Source organism: Heterocephalus glaber, unplaced genomic scaffold (genome assembly GCF_053883595.1).
Source record: "Heterocephalus glaber isolate CG9 unplaced genomic scaffold, H.glaber_assembly_v1.0 deba00000122, whole genome shotgun sequence".
Taxonomy (NCBI): domain Eukaryota; kingdom Metazoa; phylum Chordata; class Mammalia; order Rodentia; family Bathyergidae; genus Heterocephalus; species Heterocephalus glaber.
The window spans coordinates 65812950-65829935 of NW_028258138.1; the positions used below are offsets into that span (position 1 = coordinate 65812950).

Genomic DNA, 16986 nt, shown 5'->3' on the forward strand with positions numbered 1-16986 from the left:
ATTCCTTGAGATTTTCCAGGTAAGAGTCGTTTCTTTGTTGTTCACATTGAACCCTTTGAGTCACATGTAATTATGAGGTCTTGGTGGACCTCTAGTAGTTTATGCAAAAGAAATGACTCAGCATGGTGGGAGGACAGGCCAAGCTAATGGTGAGAGGAGTTGAGTTTTGAGGCCAGTGACCTGTGAGCAGGGGAGAGGAGTTGGAGAGTGTGCTCAGCCTGTGGTTAATGATTCAATCATTCCTACGTAAAGAAATTTGAGAAAATTCTGAAATTAACATTCTTTAGTTGACAATACTGCTTCACCACACATCAATGCGCTATGCTAGGAGGGTGAAGTGTCCTAGTGCCACAAGGGAGGAAAATGGAAATTTCACATATGGATCTCTTCCAAACCTTGCCCCCTATCTCTCCCTATAACAAAACCAGAATCCTAAGTATAATGTTTTCCTGAGTGTTGTAAGTCCCTCCAGCAAACTATTAGACCTGGAAGGGGCTGAAGAACTCTTTGATTTGTAGTCAGCTAATAGGAAATGAGGGTTATCTGAAAATCCCAAACTCTGAAATGAGCTCCATCTTGTTTGAGGACTATGTCTTTAACTTTGAATTTGGTAAACACAGTGCAGAAGGACATTTTCAGATTTTTTATGAAATACAAATGGGGAAATTAAGTCTTTCAGCTGTCTCCTTGAATCAGAAAGCACAAGGGTTTTTCTTCTGTCTCAAATCCTTTTCTTTTCTTTTTTTTCTGGTACCAGGACTTGAACCTAGGGCCTTCAGACTAAGCTACATTCTCAGCCCGTCTTTATTTTTTATTTTGAGTCAAATTCTCACTAAGTCACTGAGTTGCCCAGGGTGGGCTTAAAATTTTGATCCTTTTGCCTCAGGCTCCCAGAGTGAGGCAGCAAGGTGTGTATAACCACAGATGCAGGCATGAGTGCTAACTCCCTCTTTTCACCCCTAAGCACCTCAATCTGGAGTCAGACTCTCTGTCACTTCTAACGTTTCATTAGCCAACATTGATCCTTTCAATTATGAGTTGCCTTGTCCCTTATTTTGTCTTGAGACCACTTGCCTGTTTTGGACAATGGTACAGGTATTCTACAGATTCTGGAAATATTTTGTGAAGATAGCAGTGCTCAGCAAAAATAGAAAACAAACTACAATTTTGTAAGTAGAAATAGTAGGTGGCTTGGGAGGTAACTTAGTTCCTTCTGCTACTGTCACATAGGACCTCATTAAAGATTCCTTGAAGATTAGACTTTAAAAGAATGGCACGTCCCCTCATCTTTCTTTGCATTGTATGTATCCCTACATCTAACTGAAGTTCTCCCTCAGACTTCTTAATGCTTTATCTGCAGCTTTCCAGTGACAACTTTTCTTATGATCCCTTAAGAAAGAAAAATGACTAAAAGAATTTAGGGAATTTCTTTGCTTAAGTGAAGACAATTATTATACATAGCTTACTCTTGCAGATGAAACCTTAATAAAAATCTTTCAAGTGATTGTTCAGTATCTTTGTCTACCTCTTCTTCACAGGATATTTGTTACCATTCCTTTCATCTTTAACTTACTCATGAAAACCTTTAAGAAGCGGGGCTGAGAACCACAAGATCATTGACTCAGGCCAATGAGGACACATCTCCTTTTCACATTTATTTCATTTTGTTTTAAGATCACAGAAGAGCAGAGCATTCATACGTGTAAAATAACAGAAGAGAGAAACAGAATTTAAATACATTTAAAGGGAAAAGAAAATAAGCTTTTCTTAATTTTATTTTTCTTTGTACACACACTGCGCTTTTTATTTTCCTTCACAGAGCTAGGACCCAGGGGGCAAAAAAATCCACCCAATAAAGAAAAACAAAATACGTTGTGCAACAGAAAAACCAACCCAAATAATGGCCATGAATTTATATCATCAAGGGAAGATCAGTTCATGTCTACAGGGCTAAAAAAAGGAGTGTATTTATATATATATTTATACGTATATAACACTGTTAATACGGAGAATTCTAACCAGGAGCAGGATTTGTACACCTTCTGTTGAGCAGTGAGAAGGTGGGCAAAGCGGTGGTGGGTAAGAGGTAGGAGCTGTTCTCCCCTGCTTCCCTCCCCAGTCACGTCCTCCCTCGAGCCTCCCCCTCCCGGTAAATACTTAGAGAGCAGAACCTGCCCACGATTCACCAGGACAAGTCTTTTACATTTCCTGGTGAAGAGCAAAGACTTAGCAAAGTGGGTTTAGAAAAGGCTCCTTGGTAGCTTAGGATTGCTGCTGCGTGCCATGAAGCTAGTAGTTCCTTGTGTTTTCTTCATTTGCGAAGAAGCAGGTATTTACTGTGACTGGTTTTACAGAGAGAAGGCTTTTGCAGAGAAGTAGCTGTAGGAGTAGATTCGGGAGCACCGCCTAAAACAAGTACCTCTGAAACAACATGGAAGTGTGAGTTTTTCAGTAGACAGGTCCTCACTCACTCAAAAAGGGCTTCATAAGTACTCTGAGCCCTTTGTTTACCCTTATTACACAGAGTAATGCTAAAGCTGGGAAATTATAAATACTCTGCTCTTCAGTGTCTGGGACTCTCACATTCCTTCTGTCCTTTGAGGCAATAAAGGAAATTGGACAAACGCTAAGATGAGCCTCTAAGAGAGTGGACTTGTCCTCAGTCCATCCAGAGCAAGGCAGAAGAAAATAATTCCTCATTAACTACTTCAGAAATCATCTTTCTTGCTTAAAACTCTTCTCAGAGAACTTAACTTTCACATTTCATTTTGGCTTTCACAATAATTCTTAGTGTGCAACTGTCATCACCTAAAATGTATATTTGTCATATTTTCCACTTATTCAAATATTATAGAGTTAGACTCTTGAAAAAAATTGAAGCCTGTTTTATTGTACATTTATTTGCTTGATTTCATACCCTATAAGTCAAGGAAATATATCTCTCTCAAACAAAATATATTGTCTTGCCTGTTTCTCACAGATTACCCATTTGAACTTGCCTGGGACCACATGATATAGCCATTAGCTCAAGCCAAGGACACACATTTACTAGAATGAGGCAGTCAGCCCTGGATGAGAAAAAACTGTTTCCTTTCATATGCACAACTTCCTCATTTTTTACAAGCTTAATGCCCAATCTGGCTATTTTCCTTCCTATGAAAGGTTATTCGGAGTTAGTTCAAGAGTTAGATTTTATAATATTATGAACAAAAAATAACCCCAGCTATTTCAATAACCTCAGTATAATCTCAGGGTGCCCCTTTTTCTGCATTGCTAGTAAGTTTTTGTAGAAGAGAATTATAGAATCAGTCCAAAGGCCCTGTATTCTAGGAAGTTTCAGCTTTTGAAATAGAGATGATAGAATGATGATTCTGAAAACAAACTAGAGATGACAAAGAGCTGCTTTCGATAATGAGGCAGGCACAGTACTAAGTGAACATTCACTTCTTATTTAGAATCAGAGAGTTAAGACGTGAAAGAGGTTAAAAAAATGTCATCCAAATTCCTCACTTTCAGGATGAGGAAACCAAGAATCAGGAAGTTTAAGTGGTTTGCCAATGTCATATAGATGTTGTGTCCAGGGGAAGGATTACAATCAAGTTTTCATGACTTCCAGTCAAATACAACTTCCACTTCACTTTAAAGTGTCTTTATCTTAGATGAAGGAGCACAATTTTAAGTCTCATGTTAATGTGACCTGAATTTCTTTCTAGAACAGTCTTTGTAAAACATCCATCCTTGAAAGTCATGTCTTTGATGACTCTGTACCAGTTGTTCAGATAATAGGGAAATAAATACATCTTCCTTGCTGAAAGAAAAGAGATACAGAGATACAGAGATATAGATTGCTGGAATGAAAACAAATTCTTTCTTGAGTTTCAGTTGGTGACATTTGATATATGTGTTAAACACAACAGGCACTTCAAAAAGACTCTAAGACATCATGCTCAAGGTTCTTCCAATTGAAATGATTCTGTCCTTGATTTGTAAAATTCGGTATAAACACAAATCAAGTAAAAACTACTTTCTTTGCTTTTACTTTAAATTGTTTTCTAAGGTAACACAGCAAGATAATTCTCAAGGATATAACATATTTCTTATATCCCACAATTTATTAGAATGAAGATGACAAGCTTTCCCAATGCTTTTGTTGAGTGGAAAACAAAAGCCGAGTAATGTTTTCCTCATCAGGGTGTAGGTAACTTCCTTCCAGCTATTTAAATGAGATGTCTTAGATGGTGAGGAAGAAATAACAAGACACCTGGTAGCTGATACAACAGGTACAGAGCCTTCAAACTATTCCTCTCTATCTCTTTATTCCCCTTGTTTTGGGACAGGCAAAATTTGGGAGAATTTCCACTCAAGTCCTGAAGGATCAAAGTGCACTTGTGACTTGAGCAGGTTGTGAAACTGAAAGTATAGCTGAGGGACTGCTTCCTTTGGCTGAGGCAACCTTACACAGCCTTTAGTCCTACTTCTTTCCATTTTGACCTGTGCAATACTTTGGTTCTTTATTTTTATTTGAATTTTTTTCTTTAAGATTTACAGGTTTAGCTGAACTTGGGCCCTGCATGAAAAATGAAGTTTACATAGTTTTTATTATGTACATAAACTAGGCATTTACATTGATTTACACATGATTGGTGTCTAATTTATTAATCAGCACAGAATATGTAAATGTGCTGAAAAGAAATCAAGATTTTTAAATAAGTTTTCCACAATATCCATAAACATTCCACGGCTGTAAATGTTAAACCTAAACCTAATGTTAACACTAGCTTCCTTGCCAAGTGATGTACATTGCTGAGTGAAAACAAATTCTTTCTCGACTTTCATTTGGGGACATTTAAACAACATACCTAAATGCAAATGATAATAGTTTACTTCTCTTCCCACTGGTATGCACGTAAATGTAAACTCCATTTTGCATTTAGTGAGGTGTTTACAGATACTGTGTCAACCATGATGGAAAATTTACATCACTGGGACAAATACAGTTTCTGGAGGAGAAATATTTTAAGTACTTAAGAAAGGAGACTTCCTAAACTGGATTTGTGTTTCTTTCTGAACTCAAGGACTTATCTCACTATTTTTGTAGTATGTTCATTTGTCTTTAAAGTTTTTATAATTTTTTTTTACATCTGATATAGCATTGCACTTACACTGCTATAAAAACTAATAGTTATTGGGAAGCAAAACTAAATCCAGGCTAAATGTTTATGATGATGAAGAAAAAAATTAGGACATGGTTATTCTCAAAGTACGTGTCCATAAACAAACTTCTTTTAAGCAAATAGTTACAAAGTGGGCAAAATGGGGCTTCACATATTTCTAAAAGAAATATAGCTCTTTTTTTTTTAAATAAACCAAATTCATTACTCTTCTTCCATTTAAGTTTAAAATGTTATACTAAATTTTTCTTATAATACATATATTATTGTAAATACAGCATCTGTAAAGATTAAAAAACACACACATAAGAACCAAGATGGATTATGTAAAGGTGCAAATTTCCAATGATGAATGTCATTATAGTGTATACCTTAAATGTACCAATATAATTAATTTAAAAACCACACATATATTATTGTTTCTGGAAATAATTCAAAGCCTGCAAAAAACAAAATGAGAAATTCAAGGAGACTAGCCTTAGAAACAGTCAAACCATGACCAACTCAGGGATGAAGGTGACTCTAGAGTAAGAGCTCTGTAGATAATAACTGAAACAATTTCATGCCAAGAAGTGCTAGTTTCATGTGCAAAGGAGGTAAGTTGATTTTCAGAGGTGAAACAAATTTTTGTTTCTGTCCTCCAAGAAGATGAAAATCACGAGTACTTTTAGAAGGTCTCTATTATAACCCCACTTGTCTGATTACATAGTAAAAACCAAGCCCATGGCCAGGGAGAAGTCTGTCTGACCTGAAAGAGAAGCAAAGGCCTGTAAGAATCCTTCCCAACAGAAAATATAGCTACTCTCCCATAAGCTGTAATTCTTTTAGAATAGAGGGATTTTATGTCTTAAAATGAGAAAAGCTGTTCCTCCAATAAGGCAAAGACCTTTCAATGCATATTGCACAAAGAGTATAATTAAAACCCTATAGTTGTAAAACCTATGAGAGTTTTCATTCTTCTGGAAGTGCCCCAGGTCAAGGCCACTTCCTCTTTTCTTGACTGAAAGTTAGGGCTAAAGATTTTGTTTTAGGAATGGGAGTTTCATTTTGTATACATTGGGTATAAGATGTATTAGCCATTCAGATTATTTGATACATTGCACTTCTCTCAGTACATTATTTCCACAAAGTTGGTGATTTTTAGTGCTGTGATTGCAATATACAAGATTCCTGAAGAGATTTATAATAATATAATGAATTCGATTTTAAAAGTCTCATATTGAGACTTGATAGTTTCTTGGTGTTAGTACTTTAAGTCAACATTTATTCTCAACTTTTCTCCAAATCACAATGACTTCCATTCCCCACAAAGCATAGAAACATTTCCTACCCTATGAGATTTCTAGAGCAAATATGGTCTCTGAAACAAGAGCAAGAAGCACATTTTTAAAAATCACAAATCTTGCAAGATATAGGCAAACACCAGATTTTTAAATATTTGTTTAATTATGTTTAATATATGGTCCATTATATTAAAATCAAGATAACAAATGATACTGACATGGCCAAGACATTCCTTTCAATGGAGACACTTCTCCCATAAAACCAAGACCTTTTCTTTATGATAGGGTGGAGAGGATAAGAAGGCCAGGTGTGTGAATGAAGCCTGTGACATGCCACAGGCATCTGTTCCTGAAAGTGACACTAATGGATATCAGAATTAACTCCTGCTCCTTTTCTCTCCCTGCATCTTTAAATTATTATGAACTCTCTCAAAAAGTTTCCACTTAAAGGTGTGACTGACTCTTCAACATATGGGGAATGTATGTCATTAAAAGTAATAATCACTTTTTTCTATATTAAGAAGACCAAACTGTTAGAGAAATGCCTGATTGTCAATAAGTTATGATGCATAGGAATATGGCTCGCCTTCTATTTTCCTAGCTACCTTCTCGGATAAAAATTTCTGTCCTGTCCCAGAATCTGCCTTGAATACTCTTATTCATCCCAAAGTCCAAATTTTCCTCTCTTTCCTGACTAAACTGCAGAATTACAAAAGAAACATGATAAATTTATAAAAGAAACAAAGAATCCCCTAGAAGAGATTTAAAATACTGCTTGTATTTTTTTTCTTCCTTTCCTCTCTTCCTTCCTTCCTTCCTTCCATCCTTTTTTCTTCCCTTTCTTCATTTCTTTTCTTCCTTTCTTCCAATTATGAATTTCTCATTTTATATCATGTGATAGCTATTTTCAAGGTTCAAACACTTGATGAGCTACCATATTTGGCTCCGTGGGATTGTATTCATTTATGGCCTCAACTGTGCTCCCTTGTCCATTCATAAGCTGAACCACTTCCAATGCCTCCTATAGTCTAATTATAAGCAATGGTCAGTTTTTTGACAAAGATATCTACATGCAGAGCCAGCTCTCTCTGCAAAATCTTTCCTAAGAAAGCTTTTTAGGTTATGTGGTGATACTAACATTTGTGGTTCTCATATAACTTCTGCCTAAATTAATTACAAGTGACCCGGATCTCTTGGTTAAGGAGTTAGCTTACATTTCTGTGTTAATGTCAAGATGACGTGTACAGATGCAAATTTAAAAAGAGCAAAGGATGTGGCTATAATGCAATTCTGAGTGGCCTGGCCTAGGATACTGATGGAGCCTGTGAACAGTGGTGGTGCAGACATCATCAGTGGAACAGACGGGTCATGTACGCAGTCAAATGTGGTACTAGCTAGACCACCACGGCAAAAATCTGCAAAGGGGCATCAGAAGGGCATTCTTTTTCCTTATGCTCAGTGCTTCATATTAGAGCTCTAACAGTAGCTGCAGAATGTGGGGAAGGACTTGGGCATTTGTCTACTTTTCCTGTCTTGCTCACACTTACTGTATTTTGTCGGAAAGGGGAAACAATCTCTGCTCAGGGAAATCTATGGGGCAAGTGCAGTGTTATTTGAAGATAAAGGAGAAGGCAAAACAGGGCTTCTTAGTATCTCCATGTGCCTCATCATTCTTCTCATGGAGCTAACACTTGAACACTCCTGTTTCTGGGTTCTTGCTCAGTCTATGCTATTTACTTTTGCAGTGAAGCAAGGCCCAAGCCTGTAAAAAGTCAGGAAATGTATGACTCCCTCAGACTCATGAAATAAGTGAAATCTGAAACCTTCTCTCCTAGGTAATTTTAGCATGTCAGTGATCTGTTCCACTGTTCACTCATCCCATCAATAGTAGGCACTTTCATTGACAGTGATATTCTGAGTGACTCCTTACTGGGTTCTGAAGATGGGACTAGGAGGAATATGGGGTCCTGCCCTTGAAAGAGGGGACAGCCTGGTTTGAGTACACACTGATGTCATGTGACAGCCATGAATGGAGGAGGGACTCTGCTCCTTACCTCCCTCCCAGCCATCTTCCCCCAGCAACTCGTTACAGCCGCGTTTCACAATTACAATGCAGGACAGTATCTACAGCACAATGAGTCTATGTACACATGGACCATTCCCTTGGCATGCTTTAGAGAGAGACACACAGACTCACACGCATGTACACTCCTGTGAGAGCGAGAGACTTGAGCACACACGCACAGTGAAAAAAATTAAAATGGCACTTCCTAGCATCTGCGGCCTGACAAATGCTCTGGAGGGTGGTGGGGTGAAGAGAGGTGGGATGGCTGGATGAAAGGAAATCTTCAGTGTGGGTGTGGGAAGATAGAACACACTGGAAGTAGAGGGGGGATCTCAAAGTTGGAGAGAGTGGAGGCAGGGTAGTCTGATAAAGGCTCAACACAAGATTCCACTGATGGTCTGAAATGGCTACAAGTCAGCTCAAATGAGAAAGAATAAAGAGATTATGGAAATATAAACACTAAAGGCAAGACCTTATATTTTTCCCCACAGATGAAAACGGATGAAGGAGGAAGGATAAATTGTGTGTGTGTGGGGGGGGGAGTTAATTCCATGTAGTTCTTTTTTGTCTTATTTGTTCAATTTCCAGATGTCCTTGGCATGATGCAGTCTTTATACAGCATTCATTTGCTTAGTAGGTATACACATATCATGGTAGAACATTTCATTTCCCACCCTGAATTGTGCTCAATTTTTTACTGATGGACTTTAAAATTGTTTAAAATGTTGGATTTTCTTCATTTTTTATTTCCCCCTTCATTTATAAACACACAAAGTTGTGAAATAAACAGTCTCCCCCCATCTTGCGCGCGCTCTCTCTCTCTCTCTCTTTCTCTCTCTCTGTATCCGGTGTGACGCATTTTTGTGTGTTTTTTAAATTACTTTTAAATTTTTATCCTATTAACATTTGCTGAGAAGGCAAAGCAGAGATGCTGCCAGCAGCCACAGTGGTACAGCCAGACTGATGGATCCGTTTATTCCTCTCACTGACCCAGGTCCTGCACAGTAAAAGAGGAGAGAGAGAAAAGAGAATAGTTATATCCTGGTGGCTTTTGTTACAGATGACAGCTGATGGGCCCCAAGGGAAGATGTGACCAGGTGCTGATGTCCAGTGCCTGCTCTCTATGTGCTGCTCAGGAAGGGCTCTAAATGTTTCCTACTCCTTCTCATCCTAGTGTGAGTATCTTAAAGAGCATCACTTCCAAAAACTAAAGACTTCCAAAACCAAGAATGCTCTTGCTGGAGCTGTCCCTAACATGGCCATTCACCACTCCCCGATGTGCTGTGTGCTGTCCACCCAAGTCCTCTTGCCTGCTTTGCCCACGTCTCACTGAGAGGCCAGTGCTGCCCCCTGAGGGGTCTTCAGCAGCTGGATGTAAGTACTTCCTCTCAGTTCATACAGCACCAATAAAATGTCTTGCCAATTCAAGACTCCTTTGTTTCTTAGAGAAGTAGTAACTATTTCCTTGTTAATTGGGAAGGGAATTACTACAGAGTAATTTTATGGATGGGTGGCACCTTATCAAGGTAAAAGGTCAGCCACATATTGCAGAGTCTTAAGGGGAAACAAGGATCATCTTGTTCCAAATCTTCACCTGTCACTTTAAAAATCAAAAACAAAATCAATGACAACAATAAAAACAAACTAACCAGCCCAGAAATGTTAAGAGGAAGGTCTTATCAGCAGCAGCTCTGAGATTTGAATGCACTCAGACCTAAACCAGGCATGACAGTCTGTGTCACTTACTGTCACTCTAGGACTGCCAACGCTGGACTCACAGGGAGCAGCAGGTGTGACTCCGATAGAGACAGTGGCATGGAGAGGATTTTGGAAATGGAGTTTGTGTATTGATGGCCAAAGGAGTATTGGGGCAGAAGTTGTAGGTCAGTCAGGACTTTGACTCCTATACTTTGTTTCCTTTTCTCCTTTTGTTCATATTCCATTAAAGTAAAAAAAAAAAAAAAAATCACTATAGATGCTTTGGCTTTAAGGCTACAGACTTAAAGACATTCCAAAAAAACCTGGTACAACTGTAATTAAGAGTCTCTTTGAAGCTTTCAGGGCACATATGCAGCCCAATGTGTGTGCGTGTGTGTGTGTGTGTGTGTGTGTGTGTGTAAAACTATGATGGCTTACAATTGCAATGAAGTTGGAAGAAACTTATGGTATGTAAATTTTTCCTAAACTGTTTACAAATATACCAGGTTGGAGACAGGATAACAGGGGGAAATACTTAATTCAAGAATGGCCCCTAATTTGCGTTTTATGTAATTTATAAAAGCAACAATGACAATAAAAGCAACAAACAATTGTCTACTGGGCACTGTTATAAATACAAGCACCTACCTGTGCTGAGATAAATATATAATTAAACTTGTTTTACAGTGAAATAGCAGGCACAGAGAGATCAAATCCATGTACATGTTTCCAATGCTCATAAGCAGAGAAGTTGGGTTTTTAGCCTGGTGTTTGGCTCCCAAGCCTTTGCCTACCAGGACTACGCAGTGAAGCTCAACGAAAGGTGGCTGGTGGCAGAATGAAATTTGGGATGGATTAAGACAGTAACCAGCACAAAAAAACTACAATGAGATAACTTTTACCTTTGCAAAAATGATTTTGAATGAGTATTTTGGGCTAGAATGCCTTTTTGAGATTATTAAGAATATTACTTAATATAAAAATATGAACATGTACAGAGCAGCATAGTTTCTATGTAAAATGAGCTTTATCATGTATAATGGGGACAAACTGAATAATCAACCAGCTAAGACTCTGATTTTATGAATGGCTATGGGTCATGTTAATAAAAGTCACTTTAGCTGCTTTCAGCTTCAAGTAGATTATGGATGCAGGACTGAGGGCCTGATTAGTAACTGCTGACTTGGCATTCATACCATGTTCATCTCTAGGGTCAGTTCAATGTCCTTCCTACTCCACTTTCTCCTCTTCTATCTACAGACTTTTGAACTTTGGGGACCTTCAAGCTCTCTTAATGGAAATGTCCCAAGGTTTCTAGCCAGATTAGTAGAATTCTTTATTTAGTTCCTTATTCATTCTTTGAGTTCCTTCATATACATTAGATGACATCAGCTTCTTGGATGACTGTATTAGTGTATCAATGAGCCTTTCAAAACAGAGAAAGACTACATTATCAAGGTCCTACACAGTTAAGCAAAAATTATTTCCATTTGATTTACCTCAACAATAATGTTAAGTAAATCCTCAGAAAATGTCTGTTTACTTCCATAATCTCATTTTAGCCATAGAATAGGCTACCTTATCTTTCTGACATCCTGGAGTTGAGTGGTATTTGAGGAAGGCTAAAAAAAAAAGCTGTCTTATCATTTTATTTGCATGGTAGTAAATATTTAAGAAAGAAAATATTTATAATTGAAAAATACAATATGTATGTATATGAACCTGGACAAACATGTTCCCATGTAGCATTCTTGCTAATGCCTATGTGCATCTATATACACAGAGGGAAGGATATAAGCTATAACAAGTTCACATATGATTACACATGTATTACTAGTTTTTTAGAATGCACGATGCAGAATTAGGTATTACTTTCACATGCTATAACAGAGAATACCAATATGAGTATGTTAATAATACTTCATTTTATCCTCAATAGTATTAACATGTATTTAAATCACATGGTGTACATCTCTTACAGATATCTTTGTTTCTATCAACTATTAACTTTATTAAGTGCTTTCATATAGCTATGCAAAATAGTTATGTGACTTGCTTTTGTCATAATTGGTTTTGAGACTAAATAAATAGACTTGAGGAATACCAGGATAAATGGGCAATAGTTGGGGTATCATCACAAGTGTGCATGCAATTACAGATGTACATGACTGCAAAGGAGACTACTTTAGTTAATGGCTATTTCAGAGAAGAATAATCAGCAAAATCATTAATTATGCTTTAGTTTATAGTTATGAAATTTCTGCTTATTTGTGGAAATGCAAATGATAAATCTTATTTTCCATGCCAGGTGGCCAGGCTGAGCAAGTCCTTTCATACACTGACAGATATAATGAAAGAGAGTCTGGAGACATAAATTAACCCTAAGGGTAGACGGGCAAGTAGAACCAAAATTCAAAAACTTGCTATATGCTTTAGATATCATAGACAAAAATTATATCTTTGTATTTAACCACATTTAATGTGTGTTACATATATGCATCAACACCGATATGTGTGGCTTCTCATAAGTATTCAGTAAACTATACCATCATTATTATTGTTATTAACATAAAATTATGGATAACAGAAATGAATTAAATACTGACCTGAATCAAAAGATATTGGTAGGTGAATTGGGTCAAGGCTTTTAATGTTTGACCTTAAGGGGCAAAATTCAGCTGCAGCAAAACTACAAGCCATGAATCAACACATCAAGTCAAACTTCTTAACCTCAGGACAGGGTAAAGGAGACTGTAACAGCCAAATACTGGATTGCACTTGGCCGTGGAAATCCTTACAAAACAGCAATACTTGCAATTAAGGGCAAGACTGAGAAAGCATTGTGAAATTGAGGGATGTGAGAATTTTGGGAGGAAGTCTCTGAACTGCAAATATGAGCCAAATGGTTTGTCTTAAAGCAAAATCTCAAAAATCTCGAAGAAAGACAAAGGTAGTTTTTCAACACCTGGTTTTAAAGACTGTGTGCTTGGAGATACGGTATGTGCTTAAATTACTGGGTGATTCAAATGAGGCCAACAGGTTTCTGTTGTTTCTTCTTTGTCCTTAGGGTTCATTTCTTGGATTTTGTACTGCATTTATTCAAAGTGTTCTTTAATTATGTCCTCTGTAATCCTTGAGCATTCCTTTTAGCCACTAAGGAATCAAATGTAGTCATAATTTTATTCTAGATATAGTTTAACCATACAAGCAGAGAAGAAAGGCTGGAGGAGTTTTAAAATTTGAATTCTTTTTAGAATTGTCAAAGAAAGACTAATGGAGCTACTGAAAATAAAACAAAATAACTTAACACTTTAAACAACAATTGTTAAGCAAAGGAGATGAGCAATCCACAGAATCTCCTCAATATCTCTGTTCAATATTATCTAGATGTGCAGACTAAGAAGGCACATTGGCGTTGTGGGAAGCCATGATAAAAGGTAAAGGTGGTAAGATTGACTCTGGTTCCACCTGCTGTCCACTTCCTGCTAGTACAGCTGCCTTTGGATGAATGAATTGAGGATTGACATTTGTAATCTCCATAGGCCAGGGCAGATTAGAGAAGGGAGTATAATGATGTTTCCATTGAGTATGGGTCTCAGAATTAAATCTAGACTCTTCCAATATGAGTTTTTATGCATTATATTCACCCTCTGTAAAGTGAGATTTGGGTAGGCTCAAGTATTTGTGTAGAAAAGTTGGAATCATTGAGTGCTTTCCATCAAAACAGCCTCCAGTATTTTGGCACACATATTTTAAAATTTTAGGCACTATTTCTGGTTACATGAGAGTTCTTGTCATCCACATCAAAACTGTATCTTGTTACATATAATGCTAGCCAGTTAAGATTCAAATGTAATTAATAATACAGTAATCACAGTGCTAGGAAGAAAAGGGCAGAAGAGGACAATAGTTTATGCTTTCACTACTCAAATGATTCTGCATGTTTCCTGCTGCCTTCTGTGAGGACCTGCTAGAACTGGATACCAACAAAGTGCTGGCCCTTTCTTGAGAGGAAGGAACAAAGTGTCTATAATCTCTGCAGCCCTTGGAAGCTGGTACGGCCTAAATGCCACGAAAATAGGTTTTCACCATTGATAGTGATCTCAGGTATCTCATTTCTCTTGGAGACTCAGAGAAGAAATCCTCAAATGAAACAATTTCCAATCAAGTAGATGACCATGAGGACTTAAGCAGGGTGGTATCTGGCCTCACAGGTGCCTCTTTGGCTCTGCTCCAGGCACAGACATTGTTAGAGATTATCTATTGTACTTATAAAGAGGGGTTCTTAATTCATAATTGTTTCCATTTGAAGGTCGGTTTTATGAAGCTTTGACATGGTTGCACTGTCTTTGTAGAGAAAATAGGTGGCTGATATGTCACAGGGCTGCTGCAAGTACATAGCATAGCTGAAGCACATGAAATTGCACTCCTTAGCAGGATTCAGCAGCAGAAGACCAAGGCTTCACAAAGGTCCGGGAGTATTAACTGCTCCAGTGATTCATTCTAATAGATACTCTTGCTGCTATGTCTAGTCTAGATGTCACTGTCTAGCCAAGTATTTATTTCAATAGGCAACAAGTTACTGTAGAATAAGCTGGATATCTCTTCTGAGAGCCCTGACTTTGGGCAGGGACTGTTTCAAAATTGCAGTTCTGCCAGAATGGAACATGGATACTTGAGATGAAGAAGGTAGGGGTTGGGAAGTAGGGCAAAGAACAACTTGCTCAGACCCAGGGTTTTAAGAGAAAAACTGCGAAAAGCAATATAAAAATCACAAATTGGATCAGGGACTTTTATAAATAAGAGAGTTCACAATTTGGTAAAATAATGTTAAAGGTATTATGGAAATTAACACTACAAATTATTGAACTGAAACAAACTTAAGTATAGAAGTCCAATACATTGCTATGAAATCTTAATTTTAACATATAGAAGGTAAACAGAAATAAAACCATACCTTTTTGTTTGAAGTGCACCGTGGTACCAATTTCTAAAAAAGAAATATTTAGCAAAACAAAAACAAATAAATTTTTTTTATCAACTGAGAGTTAACATGAAAGTAGACTGGTACTCTCCACTGAAAGGAGAATGAGAGAAAAGGCAGGAAATCATTTTAGCAGGAAAAGAGATTGTTAGAGATAGAATGAAAAGCAGATGGAAAGAGACTGATTGGAACACATATGCATTTGGAGGTGGCAACAATGGATTTGCAAGTACACATGCATGTAGAGAAGTATGCGAACTATGAGAATGGAATGAGAAAGCACTCTTAACTGCAATTCAGGGCAACCACCATGGGCTGCATTTGGTTCCCAAAGTCACTCTACCATTTTGCCTTTAATTCACTCCACTTAAGCCAACTGGCCTCATGCTCTTCTTCTAACAAATGAGTCTATTCAGACTCTGAAAACTTTGTACGTGCTGTTTCGTCTGCTTGAAATGTTCTCCCAGGTCTGTATCACTCACCTAGTCACTTCATTCAGATTTGTGCGGACTTGCCACCAACTCAGGAAGGTCTCCCCAATCACTTTTTCAAAAGGAGCATTCTCTGTTGTGTTTTCTATTTCATTACTATGCCTACTAATCTAAGTAGCACTAGTCTCCACCTGGTATCATATTAAACATTTACTTATCTGCTTGTTTATGTTTTGTGCTCCATTAGAATATATGCTCCATGAGGGCAGCAGTGGTGTATTTCTTGTCAAGTATTGAATCCCCAAGGCTTAGATTAGACCCTGTATGTAACAGGTTTCAATGAATGTTGCACAAATAAATAAATGTCAAAGTTAGAAGAGATCATATAGGGTAAATATTTAGATATTCTTTTAAGTATTCTTATAAACCACAATACTTTTGGATCTTTAGAAATAAGTAAAATTTCCATAAAGTGCCTCTTTGAATCTCAAGACCAACTTAGGATATAACAGTCCAAGCTGGCCAGGTGACACAGATTTTCTTCTTTTTGACCATCACGACACAGCCCTGAATTCCTGAATAACATGATTTCACTAAGAATGAATTGACCCTTCAGCCAGAGTGACCCTTGTGAGTTGGATATTTGAGCACCTTATAGTCCTGCTTGAAATCCACTCATGCTTTCTTGTGGCTTCCAAGGTAGAGATCAAAATTCTTAACATTGCTTCTGTGGCTCTTTGCCACCTTTGTTCCTCCAACCTCATCAAAACCTATCCGCTCACCAGCTTTCCTTTGTTCTTTCTGGTATCATGTTTTCTTTGCCACAGGGCATATGGACCGGGGATATCTCATCTAGAAATCTCTCAGCTTCAGAATTTAGTTCCCACTTCTATAAGGAAGTCCTCCTCAATCTCCTCGACATGTTAGGTCTCTTTATTATAAGCTCTGCTTTCCTTCACAGCACTCTCTTCAATATAAATTGAAAATGTGTTTGATGCTTTGATTAGCACCTGTCTTCTCTCAGTGGACTTTTGTTTTTGGGTTTTTTTTTTTTTTTTTTGGTGCCAGGGACCGAACTTGGGACCTTGCACTTTCAAGGCAGATGAAATTTAGCTGAGCTAAATCCCCAGCCCCCTCACTGGACTTTTAATTCCATGGAAACATGGGCTTTGTCTGTGTTTGTTATTGTAGTCCAGCCACTTTAGGTATTCTGAATGGCCCAAAACAGAAAAGAAAAAAAAAAATGAGCAAAAGAAATATATGCCAAGCATTCCCCTAACCTGCAAGGGAAAAAGTAGGGAATGTGAGAAGCTAAATTCTTTATCCTGTGACATAGCACAGGGGTCAAACCTTT

General features: G+C 37.6%; 1 protein-coding gene across 5 annotated transcripts in view; it reads right to left on the bottom strand.

The window, feature by feature from the left end:
- Positions 1-1735: 1735 nt before the first annotated feature.
- Lsamp (limbic system associated membrane protein) overlaps positions 1736-16986 on the bottom strand; it is a 2156433-nt gene continuing 2141182 nt past the window's right edge. For 4 of the 5 annotated variants that reach the window (XM_087208915.1, XM_004835678.4, XM_021263283.2 and 1 more), the window contains 2 exons: positions 15175-15207; positions 1736-9516 (listed from right to left, as the gene is read on the bottom strand). In XM_087208915.1, the coding sequence (XP_087065041.1) occupies positions 9411-9516; positions 15175-15207 (139 nt within the window). In that variant the 3' untranslated portion in view covers positions 1736-9410. The remainder of the gene's footprint in view (positions 9517-15174; positions 15208-16986) is intronic. The other variant, XM_004835679.4, reaches the window with a different exon arrangement.